Here is a 12,935-nt window from a genome sequence, read left to right as displayed (position 1 = left end):
TCTGGAGACAGACATCTGTTGCACACAGGGTACACGTCTGAGAGAGGGTACTTCGTGTTACAGACCGGGCAACGTTTAAACGGGGCCTGGAATTCCATCGTCGATGTCAATCTTCGATCGGGCCTAAAAAGCTGGGAGCACATGAGCTCAAGTATCCGGGAAACTGGATAAGGTAACTCAGAACCAAACGAAGTACAATACCGACGCTTAAAGAGGCCTTTTGGCCTGAAGAAAACAAGTTTTTCCTATAGGTTCCGAACGAGTGTCACGGAACACATCTGAATCCAATGGCGGAAAAAAACAATCTGAGGATGGAGATGATGCCCATGCGCACTGTAGTCCAGGGGAGGAGCCACCTATCTCGTGATACTTCAAAGACTCTTCCAGGACAACAAGGTGCAATCATACGGACCCAACACTAGGCGGCGACCTATGCACATGATATGAATTTAGAGGCCCACATGCCTCGAACCAACCAATTCCGAGAAGAGCCCCCGAATGCTGAAACACGACAAACAGACATCCTGTCACGACCATCTCTCTCTTATCTAAGTAACCAGCCTAGGGTTATTTCTCCACATTTCTACTTCTCTCGTGCTTCCTCATTTAATCATGACGAGCCTCATCTCCTCAGCCATGTTTCCTCTTTTTATGATACAGCCTCTTTTCTTTAGTCATGACTTCTGTTTTATTGCAACATACGACACGTGCCTGCATTAAAGGGAAGCTCCTTCCTCATTTCTATGTATAAATATACTGTGTTCTGAGAATAAAGTTAGAGATTCTTCCGATCCTCAGGTGACGGAGCTCTCCTTTAACTCGAGTTACTGAATAAAGACCCTGAATTCGAACCTCCACGGACTCTGCTCTTCATTCTCGACCATATTGATATTATAGAAATTCAGATCAAGGTAAATTACTAAAATATTTACCACAGCAAATTGGCGCCCAAACAGGTACTTCCCTTTCTCCCCACACGCCGGTGAATTGGACCCAAACCGGTCTCTTCAAGACATCGACGGACTTCAAAAGAGTGCACGCTGCAGGGTGTTCCTGCATGAACTCCTTTGTGTCCGAGAGAGGCTGTACCGAGGTCTGAGCATCCATACGAGGCGGTGAGGACGACAGCGGAAGTCTCGACCCAGAGCCCGAAACCTGTAAAGATTGCCGAGTCCCCGATCAAGAGCGCAGCGCAACTAGTACAGTGTCCAGATCTTCAAGTTCTCTGCACCTCGGTGAGTACTGCTGGGGGTGTATCAAGACGGGTTCTGATTTTTCAGAGCACGGTCAAGACGGGTTCCGATTTTTCAGAGCACGGTCAAGACGGGTTCTAGGTTTCTAGAAAACTGTATGTTTGTATTCTGATACTCAGAATATATCAAGTGTAAGTTTTTGGTTGTTTGTTGATTGTCGCAATGCCTTTGTTTTCAAAGTTGTGTAAACTGATTACCCGGAGGGGGTTACTGGAACAAGATGTACCAGTCCCCCCAAAGGATACTCCTGGTTTTCTTATGTATACAAAATATGGCATAGGTGCCGTTTTGCATTTGTGGAAAGAGTACACTCAAGAGTTAGAAATTTCGATTAGATGGCCAAAGAGTGGCACATGGGATTTGAATTGTATCATGGCAGTTGAAAAGAAATGTTGGGAAAAGAAATCAAGACCCTTGATGTTAGAAATAATCGAATTATGGCGAAAGGGAGCACATCAGAGGGAACAGAAAGAGCAAAGGAAAGTAGAGAAAGCAAATAGAATGTCAGAAGAAAGTAAGATGAGAAAGTTACGAGAACAGAATGCGGATATTCATTTTGAACAAATAAAGAGGGAGGCCTCGGCCTCCGTGACAGGAATGTATCCCGTCCTTTCACAAAAGACAGAGTCCGATGATAACCCTAGTATTCCCACAGCACCTCCATGTCCTAAAACTCCTTCTGCTCCCAAAGACTTCATTACCACTTACTTAATGGAACCTCCTCCTGCTTATACCAATCAAATAACGGCCAGACGAATAGTCACCCCGACTGAAACCATCTCTGACACCTCAAGCGGAGATCCACCCATGTTAGAATGTGATTATGACCCGACCCCAGGGGGAGGTTCACAAGTAGATATCTCCCTTAGTCTACGAGAAGCTCTAGAAGGTATACTAGGAGGTACCGAATGTCGCAAATTGCCTGAACAAGATTTACGAGACCCTCCGAACAGGAGAAAATTTAGAAGCCCTACAGGAAGCAATTAAAAATAGACCCATAGCGCATAAAAAATGCCTCTCACGATTCATGATCACCTGTTTTATCAGGATGATAGCCAGTGCAGGAAAAAGAGTTCCTGATGACTTATTACAACTAGATCAAGCAGTGGTTGCAGGTAGTTATAATAAGATAAAAGAAATAGATCTTTTCATTCCACTCTTTACAAGCAAGGTTTCTGGCTTCTAAAGAAAAGACACCCCTACTCAGGAAATAGAGAATGAGAGTACAGACAGGGAAGAAGAAAATTCTTTTCAAGGAGCAGTACGCTCCTATATCGCTCGTTCCCCGAATAGTGGACAAATAAAGATTAAAAATAAGAAATTGTCAGCTCCTACAGATAGGTTGTTCCAAAGAACACAAGACGCTCCAGACGATTGGATGGACTACGAACCTCCACTCACTACCCAAGAAAAAGAACTAGCTCGATCTAGCACCCATTGGGTATCTCAATACTCTACATATGGCCCTAATATAGTCGCTCAAATATTTCTATCGATCCCTCTAATATCCCAAAGGCTAGCAAGCATCTATATGGTTCAACACCTCATTACGATGTACGAAGATACTGGTTGCCCGCCCAAAAAGTTACATTCTCTCTTACGAGACTGCTTAGAAGGGAGGTGGGTGGCCAGGGGACAAGAATTCCTTAATATCTTCCTTGACCTACGACAGCGATATGTCCAATATTTTTCAGACAGTTACGACGCAAATCCCTATCACTATGACCAAGGACAGTTCCCCCTCCGAGAAGTACATCCCGTTGTAGATTCTGGAGAAAAACTACAACAAACATTTGTCTACACCCCTGACAAAAATAGAAATATTGGAAATGAAGAAAATGGTCCCTTCTCACGAAAAAGATCCTTCGGGTTTTCATAGGGAACTCAAGGATATTCTTCAAATGGGTTCTTTTACCTATAAGGATCTCAATATTCTCCTCAAAGTCCTACTGCCTCAAGGGACATATGACAAACTAAAAGGAAAAGATTGGGAGGTAGAAGGGAAAAAGATAGCATGTACAGCTTTAGAGACAGAAGAAAGTACTTGCGCTGCTGGACAAGGCTTGGGACCTCTAGTCCTAGAACTCCTTCGCCTTCTCCCGAAAATACTCTCCCAGTTGCGGACCACTAAGAAAGAAGATTGGGATGCTATCTCTGCATGCAAACAGAAACCAGATGAGGATATAGGGGACTATTATACAAGGTTAGAGAAATGTTTTCTCATCAACAGCGGCCTCTCCTCAGGAGGAGACGCCTATAGTCGATTATTTGTCTCCAAATTCGTAGAAAATGCTTTGCCTTCGATCAGAAATAGAGTACTAAAGGTAGAGAGTACTTGGCAAGCAAGTTCCCTTTCACAAGCACTTCAGATGCTCCAATATCACCAAAATAGGATTAGAGATGAACAAGAACAAGAAAAGAACGAAGGATACTAAAATGAAGGTATCGGTAGCACAAACTAATACAATCCAACAGACCCCTAAACAACCTCAAGTGTCACAAGAAAAAGTTACTTGTAATTATTGCAAAAGGCCAGGTCACTTTGTGCGTGACTGTCCAGTATTACAACATAATATTGCCACTGGGAAGACCCAACCCCGTAACTATCCCCCACGACCCTCTGTTCCCACATCAGCTCCTCCGACTGATACTAAACCTGCCACCCAACTCTATCAGTACCCAGTGTCATCCTATCCTGAATTCCCCTCAAATTCATGAGACAGCTGGGAGGAACACAACAGTTGTCCACTGATCCCGGTCCAGGTCGACCAAAAGGGTCCCTATGTAAATGCTAAGCTCTTAGGTAAGGAAACAAAATTTCTAATAGACACCTGGGCCAGTAGGACGACAGTACAGCACAACGAAGTTCCCAGGGTACCCCTCTCTGGCTCGAATAGTATTTCCTTGGGTTTCTCAGGTACACCAGTCATCAATAAGGTTTCTGAACCAGTATCACTTCACGTTGGTCCTCTTACAACATCCACTGATTTGGTACTTACTAAGTCATGTCCCAAAAACTTAATCGGCATCCAGACGTTAAAAGAACTGGGTGCTGTGATATGCTGTTCCCCGGAAGAAATACGACTATTCCTCCGAGATTTCAAAGGTCATTTCACCACACGAGAATTAGACATCAGACTAAGAGACATTCCTGCTACATTATGGGCGACAGATCCGACTGACGTAGGATTCATGGACATTACACCACACATGGTCACATTAAAAGAAGGTGTTGTCCTACCTCGTGTCCGACAATACAAGTTACCTCTAGATGAAGAACAAGCCCTCATCCACATTATCGATGACTTAATACAGAAAGGAGTAGTCAGAGAAGTACCTTCCAACATATGTAATTCACCAGTCTTACCAGTAAGAAAGAGAACAGATGACGGTGCACCACCAGTCTACAGACTAGTGGTCGACTTACGTGAATTAAACAAGTGTGTAGTACCACAATACCCTGTGGTCTCTGACATCAGTACTCTTCTCACAGCTATAGATCCTGAAGCCACACATTTTACTGTAATCGACCTGAAGAACGCTTTCTTTAGTGTACCCATTCGCCAAGACAGTCAGTACCTATTCGGATTCTCACTACAAGGTCGTAGCTTCTGTTTCACAAGACTTCCTCAAGGGTACACAGAAAGTCCCAGTATCTACAGTCAGGCACTTAATAGACAGTTAGATGACATTGTTATGCCCTCAAATACAACATTGTTACAATATGTCAATGACCTACTGACCTACTGATCACCGCACGCTCTGAACCAGAATGTGAACAAGCATCACAAATTGACCTAATGTTCCTTGCACAATATGGCCACAAGGTGTCACCCTCGAAATTACAATTGTGTTTCCGGAAGGTGGCCTACCTAGGACACCTGCTGTCAAAGGAGGGTAGGACACTCACACCTGAAAGAATTCAACTCATTTTTAACATTCCTGTCCCTAAGACACAGAAAGAAGTCTGTGCCTTTATTGGCCTCACGTCCTACTGTAGACAGTGGATTCCCCAATTTGCATACTTGGCCAAACCCCTGATCCAGCTAACGACCACGACCTCTTCCCCATTGCCATAGACAGCTGATCATACTTTTGCTTTTGACACCCTTAAACAAGCTTTATGCTCTGCACCCGGTCCTAGCTACACCAGATTATGCCAAACCTTTTGCCCTCTGTCACAGAACGGGAAGGTACAGCCTTGTCAGCACTGACACAAACACAAGCCAACAAACATCGTCCCTGTGCTTATTTTTCTAGCACTCTTGACCCTGTTGCACAAGGTTTGCCTGCCTGTTTGAAATCTGTCGCAGCTACAGCTCTAGCAATACGACAAAGTGATTCCATAGTACTAGGACACTCTCTTGAAGTACAAGTTCCACATGCAGTAGAACTACTCTTGAATAGGACACAAACACAACACTTGACCATAGCCCGCCTCACAGGTTACGAAGTCACTCGGTTCCAACCCCACATCATCATCAAAAGATGCAATATCCTCAACCCAGCTACATTACTGCCTACTATTCCAGTTGACAATCAGATTCACGACTGCTTAGAGGTAGTCGAACTAGTCACAAAGCCCTGGTCTGATCTTACAGATGTCCCTCTAAGTACACCAGAACACACACTGTTTGTAGATGGTTCCTGTATGCACCTCCAATCAGGCGTATTTTCAGCAGCCTATGCTGTCACTACAGAAAACACAGTCCTCTTAGCATCTAGGATATCCGTACCTTAAGCACAAGCATTAGAGCTAATAGCTCTCACACAAGCATGTGAGTAGTCTAAAGGAAAACGAGTCAACATCTACACCGATTCACAGTACGCATTCGGGGTCGTCCACAATTTTGGCATTTTGTGGAGAGAAAGAGGTTTCCTAACCTCGCATGGAACAAAGATCCAACATGGAGATCTTATCCTCCAGCTACTAGAAGCAGTACACAGACCCACAGAAGTAGCTATACTAAAATGCAAAGCACATACCAAAGTCATAGACTATCACTAGAGGCAATGCTCTGGCGGACGCCAAAGCTAAACATGCTACTCAGACAGGAACACTAAGCAATGAAACCATCACTAGAACTATCTGTCCAGTTATCGATCCCACCAAAGATGTAGTAGACATCCAAAACCAAGCCACGGAGACCGAAAAGAGAAAATGGGAGGAAGAGGGAGGTTCACACACAGATCAAGGTTGGGTAACAAAAGACAAGTCCAAATGGTTTCTCCCTGACATAATGATTCCCGTAATGATAGGAACTGCCCATGGTCCTGCCCACCTAGGAGAAAAAGGAATGTTAGACAGTCTGAATTTGATATGGCACAACAAGCATCTGCGTGCAGCAGCCAAACAAAAAGTACAAACCTGTATGATTTGCTGTCAGTTCAATCCCGGGAAAAGTGTACCAGTTGAACAAGGAGGGTTCCATCCTCCAGATCACCCCTTTGAAGTCCTCCAAATGGATTATATCCAAATGGAAAGATGTTGAGGATACAAGTATGTCCTCGTAGTAGTCAGTACCTTAACCCGATGGACTGAAGCTTACCCTGTCCCAGACTATGGTGCCCAAATGACAGCTAAACAATTGGTTAGACATTTTTTCCCAAGATACTCTGACAATGGACAACCATTCTCCTCTAAATTAATGGAAGCAGTTTCCCTACTGTTAGGTTACACCTGGAAATTTCATTGTGTCAGACATCCCCAAGCAGCAGGCCTGGTGGAGCGACACCACCAGACATTAAAAACCAAGTTGGCAAAAATATGCGCTGACAAGCAAATAGACTGGGTGACAGCTCTTCCAGTTGCCCTGTTCTACATGCGAATGGTGGCACATTCTCGGACAGGCCTGTCACCCTATGAGGTCACATATGGGAGACCTCCAAATATCTGGGGTGTCCCATCTCCCAAAAAGCTAACTGATATTGACGCAAATGTACTGACAGATTACTTGGCTTCTTTGATGTCTGCACTACGTTCTTGCCGTTCACAGGAGGCTGCAGCTTTTCCAGACAAGACCACGCCCGACGAGCACTCCCTTCAGCCTGGCCAATGGGTGCTCGTCCGAAACTTTGACCGAACCAGCCCTCTGGAAAGAAGGTGGACATCTCCCAAGCTGGTGCTGCTCACAACGAGGACCGCCGTCAAAGTCGAAGGACGAAAAGGATGGCTCCATGTGAGCCACTGCAAGCCCTTCTACGGACCTACTCCTTCGGACGCTGTTGCTGATCCCAAGACCAGAGACACTAAAACATCAGACTTTAACGACACTGAAACAACAGACTTTATTTCACCCCTTCTAGAACTTTTGCCCAAAGAAGAGTACAAATCGCGGCTGCGATCTTATCCAAAACAGACTTGAGACATTGTGCCTGACCTCGACCTACCAGTGGCTAACTAAGCCCAAGACGGACGCTTGATGAAGTGGTTGCTGGGAAGTGTCCGGTCACTGGCGCATACTTTACTCAGACTAAGCAGCGAAATTCATGAAGACAAAGACTCATTGTGCAAAACTGTTACAGAACAAAGTCTCCATTTTTCTTTCTATCATGATTCTTATTTTCTGCATCATGGCTTGTCTAGGTTGGTTCCTTCATCTAGCCTTCCCACTTTCTTCCCCTACGCTTTTGAACAATACTGCTATGCAATCACACGTAGATCTTCCCCCTCATCTCGAAAGTAGGAGAAAAGAATTCTTCAATAACACATTCATCTCCAAACTCCATCAACACCAACTAGTTATAAACAAAACCAACTGTTGGGTCTGCGGCTTAATGCCACACTCCGTACACGGAGGTATGCCTTTTATCCCTCTCCCTTTTGGCTATGCTGGATCTACCTATGCTCTCTCTATGATATTTTCCGCCTCTGTTAGAAACATCCCTGAAACCAAGACCAAGAACACTAGTACCTGGAACGAGATCAAAACAAAGACTGTGCGCGCTGTTCAAAAGATGGTAGATTTCACCGCAACATGGGGACGAGCAGATAATAGTGATAACACCAGTTATTCCCCCTTTAACGACACTACCTCCTTTAGAGAAACATTCTCAGTTCAGAAGAGACAGACAGAGCAGGGAGGATGGGCTGGGCCTCATAAGGGCCTGTTTTGTGTAAGAGGTAAGGGCAAGGGTCAGAAGATTGGAGACAGTGAGTGTAATAGGACATACACCCTACCTGACTTAAACTTCCCAACAATGACCACCGCCCCCAACACTTATTTTATTTGTGGACCTCACACACGTACTTGGCTACCTCAAGGCTGGTCCGGGAAATGCTACATTGCATTTCTCCTCCCCCCTACCTACACCGCCCCAGCAGATTATCATCTAAGTGATCCTCTGACCGTGATTAATAGACGGCGAAGGGGGGTCATGGATGCTGAAGACAAAGTGGATCAGGAGGCTGGCGATTTCTTCAAAGGAATCATCCCTTTCTGGGGGCCCATGATCAATAGCCGCCACATAAGACAACTGACTCGTGTAGTTCAGGGAGCCATAAACGAAACAGCTGGTGCATTAAGTAACATCACCGCTGAGATGGCTTCCAATAGACTCATGGCGTTACAGAACCGTATGGTCCTAGATATCATATTAACGGACCGTGGTGGCGTTTGTGAACTGATCGGATCCAGCTGCTGTATATACATTCCAGATAATGCTCCCTCAGTATATTCTGCCATTTCCCGCCTTCATGTACTTTCAAAGAAACTAGACGCAGACACCGGAGCCTGGTCCCTGACGGGATGGCTCTGGGGCCTCCTGTCCTCATGGGGGTGGAAGATCCTTACGATACTAGGTCTTGCTCTAGCCGTTCTCTTCACCTGTTGCCTCTGTATTCAGTGTGGCCCAGCTCTCTGTAGTTTCTGTACCACTGCCTGCATTCCCAAACCCCAGTCCAGAAAGAAAGAAAAGGAAAGAATCATGTTACAGGAACAAGTAAACGGCCTAATGAGTATAGAAGTAGACTAATAAGAAGAATTTTAAAAGGGTATATTATGGGACAAGGAGGGAATGTGGAAAAAGATTTTTTCGTAGTTTATGTCCCATCATACACCCTCTCAGTCACGTCCCCGAGCCCATCAGGTCGGAAAACAAGCAAAACGAGAACACTAGCAAACCCGATCACGCGCACACAAAGTTACACATGCACTCTCCTTCCTCTTAAATTCCAAGGTACATTCTTATGGTTAGGGCAATTCCGAGAATCAGCTTCCTCACTCAAACTGTACATTCCTATGGTTAAGCCGATTCCGAGAACAAGACCCCCCCATCTGTAACCATTTCCCTATAAATCGGGCCGATTCCGAGAAATAGGCCCTGTTTTGCTAAAACCACAACAACCAATTCCGAGAAGAAGAGCCCCCGAATGATGAAACACGACAAACAGACATACTGTAACGACCATCTCTCTCTTATCTAAGGAACCAGCCTAGGGTTATTTCTCCACATTTCTACTTCTCTTGTGCTTCCTCATTTAATCATGACGAGCCTCATCTCCTCTGCCATGTTTCCTCTTTTTATGATACAGCCTCTTTTCTTTAGTCATGACTTCTGTTTTATTGCAACATATGACACGTGCCTGCATTAAAGGGAAGCTCCTTCCTCATTTCTATGTATAAATATACGGTGTTCTGAGAATAAAGTTAGAGATTCTTCCGATCCTCCTCAGGTGACGGAGCTCTCCCTTAACTCGAGTTACTGAATAAAGACCCTGAATTCGAACCACCACGGACTCTGCTCTTCATACTTGCCCTTATTGATATTATAGAAATTCTGATCAAGGTAAATTACTAAAATATTTACCACATAGCCCCGGGATGTGCTCCGGAGGTTCAAAAACTGTTCAATTGCTCAATCCAAACAGGCATAATTCCCATCCCATGAAAAGAAGCTTATGTCCGCCCAATATTGAAAAAGCCACCCCTTGATACTCAGCAACTACTGCTCCATTTTGTTACTCCCTTTGCTGGGCAAGAATCTGGAAACAGCGATTAACAGACAATTAAGCTCATACCTTGAGATTAATAATCACCTGGACTCCTCGCAATCTGGATTTCGTCCTGGTTTCAGCACTTAGACCGCCATTCTAGCAGTGACCGACTCCCTGAGGCAGGTAGTGGATGCCGGAGGATCTGTCATCTTGACCCTCATGGATCTCTCCGCGGCTTTCGATACTATCTTACATCTAAAGCTCGTGGAGAGACTCCATACCTGTGGCATCCGGGGCATTGCACTGAAATGGCTGCAGAATTTCCTGACCGATAGACATCAAACGGTAATGTTGAGACCATTCTTTTTGAAGAAAACCTGCCTGGACAGGGGCGTACCCCAGGGCTCCTGTCTGAGCCCAACATTAATTAATGTCTATATGGCCCCCCTGGCAAAAATTGTGGAACAATTTGGGTTCGAAATAATTTCATACGCCGACGACACCCAGCTTATGTTCACAATTGGCTCCAATATAGAATCTGAGAAAGCACGTTTTTCGGCGTGCATGCTTACTATTTCAAACTGGATGTCTGAGAACTGTCTCCAGTTGAACCCTAGTAAGACGGAGGTAATGTTGATGGGGAAAGCATCGAGGATCTGGACAGATGACTGGTGGCCACCCCAGCTTGGACTGGCCCCCATCCCAGAACAGGCAGTAAAGAGTCTGGGAATACTTCTGGACCACTCTAACTATGAAAGATCAGATTGTTGCCGTAACCAGCTCATGCTATTACAGTCTTCGCCTTCTGCGTAAGATTTTGTCCTACCTGCAGATTGAACATCGCAGAATCCTGGTCCAGGCCATGGTGACCAGTCGTCTTTACTATGGAAATGCTCTTCTGGCTGAAGTCGGAACAATGCAGCTTGCCAATCTACAGGTTATCCAAAACACGGCAGCAAGAATGATCCTGATTCGCCCGGCTGGCTCTCCACCAGGCCCCCTGCTGAGAGAGCTACATTGGCTCCCAATTAGAAAGCGATCACATTTTAAGATATGCTGCCTCACCTACATCTCTCTTAAAGGGAAAGGCCCCGATTACCTGCGTAAAAAGCTTATCAAATATGCTTCTGAAAAGACCCTTAGATCCAACTCCTTGGCCCTCTTAAAAGTCCCAAGGATACGTCTTAGCCGTACCAGTGGAGTGGCTTTTTAATTCCTTGCCCCACATTAATGGAACTCTCTGCTCTTTGCCTTGCGAGAATGTCCCTCCTATAATATCTTCAGGAAACAATTAAAAGCATTTCTTTTCAAATTAATACATCCCTCTCTTTGACTTCCGCTACCTCCTCAACACTAAGTAAGCGCTGAGACGCCTCCGGATGAGTCGAGCGCTATATAAGTGTCCATAACATAACATAACAAATCTTCACAAATCCACAAACACCCTATTGGTATCATGCTTCATCATGGGGTCTCATGGATTCTAAAAACCAGGATGGGCTCAACCATATTCCAGGGAGCACTTTGGATAATTTCCTGCTGGGGACCTTGCAATAAAAATACCTGGGCACAACTAGGTATCCCTTTATGTTTGATGCACATGATATGATTAAAAACCATAAAAGGGGTGCTTATAGACATGATGTTCCTACACGCTACTTAAAAGTCAACATGTTTTAGCCCTCAACATTAAAGGTCATAGGGTCCAGGCTTTCATCAGGACTAGGAGAACTAAAAGACGCGGTGTTATTTAGGACACTGTTTACACACACCATCAAAAGTAGGCAAAGGGCTGAATCGCACTATCCCATTATGTTCTTTTCTTGGGCCCTGTAAGGCAAAAACATAGTGGACTTGTGTTGGGTTCAGGTTTTCAACCAATACACAAATCACAAATGAAACAAAAAGCTTTTTTTGATAGGATATGTGGCAAGCTATTGTTAGCGTGATGCAAAGGAGAGATGTAGGATTAGATAGTCTTTATCTGTAATCCTTTATTGGTACTGTGTTGGAATCAGTACATATTGAAAGACAAAACATACAAATTAACAACAGTCACGTTGTTTTACCTGTGTAATCTAATATGAGGATATACATATGTAATGAAATCAATTCTATGAACGTATCTCATGCATATTCACCTACCCTTAAATTTCAGAAGTTGTGCTACGTCGGAGAAGAAGGAGATGTGCCCCTGTGGTCACAAACTGTTGGACTAAATCAGGATATGTAGAAAGGGAAGCAACAATCAAGAAAAACAAGAGAAAACCAAATTAACCAGAGTCCATACCTTCGGTCATTCCTTAAATTGCGGCATACCACTCTACTTACTTCGTTAAGGGTGTCGTGTCACCTGTGGCCCCTATTTTGACGCATTCTCCTCCCCGATAGTGAGGAGAGGAGATGTTGGTCTTTTGTTGTGTTCTGCTGGCCATTGTAGGTGGTCAGTGTCATCGTATACAGACACATGCGTACCCGCGTCAGTTGGAATTCATGGGGATTGTAGTCCGCTCTAGTTAAAGCTATTGAAGGTATGAGGGCAAAGTGAAAGGGGTTTGGAGGTTGCAGATACTGGGAAGGTGGGGAGGACTGAGCTGACAACTGGGTGGTAATCTGTGGGAACTGTGTCCAAGGGTGGAAAGCCTACTGGCCTTGGTGGCTGGGTGGGAAAAAGAGCAGTTAGTAGGACCTACTGTCACCTCAGAAGGAGCGAAAGGCAGACTGGGCTTGGCGGTGGACAGTTGGGG

At 44.8% G+C, this 12,935-nt stretch overlaps 2 protein-coding genes across 3 annotated transcripts in view; one reads left to right on the top strand and one right to left on the bottom strand.

Annotated features, from left to right (window-relative positions):
• SPDL1 (spindle apparatus coiled-coil protein 1) overlaps positions 1-12,935 on the bottom strand; it is a 387,177-nt gene that overhangs the window by 75,883 nt on the left and 298,359 nt on the right. The gene's annotated exons all lie outside the window — the stretch shown is intronic.
• On the top strand, positions 7,743-9,227 carry LOC147702841 (uncharacterized). The gene has a single exon (XM_086931424.1). The coding sequence runs from the start codon at positions 7,743-7,745 to the stop codon at positions 9,225-9,227; it is 1,485 nt and encodes a 494-aa protein (XP_086787550.1).

The sequence above is a fragment of the Lissotriton vulgaris genome, chromosome 7 (genome assembly GCF_964263255.1).
Source record: "Lissotriton vulgaris chromosome 7, aLisVul1.2, whole genome shotgun sequence".
Lineage (NCBI taxonomy): Eukaryota > Metazoa > Chordata > Amphibia > Caudata > Salamandridae > Lissotriton > Lissotriton vulgaris.
Note: the sequence above shows the minus strand (reverse complement) of the source record. Positions and strands in the feature narration are given on the sequence as shown.

What these genes read in the sequence shown, in the direction of transcription:
- LOC147702841 (XM_086931424.1), top strand. Translation starts at nt 7,743, where the DNA reads ATGAAGACAAAGACTCATTGTGCAAAACTGTTACAGAACAAAGTCTCC.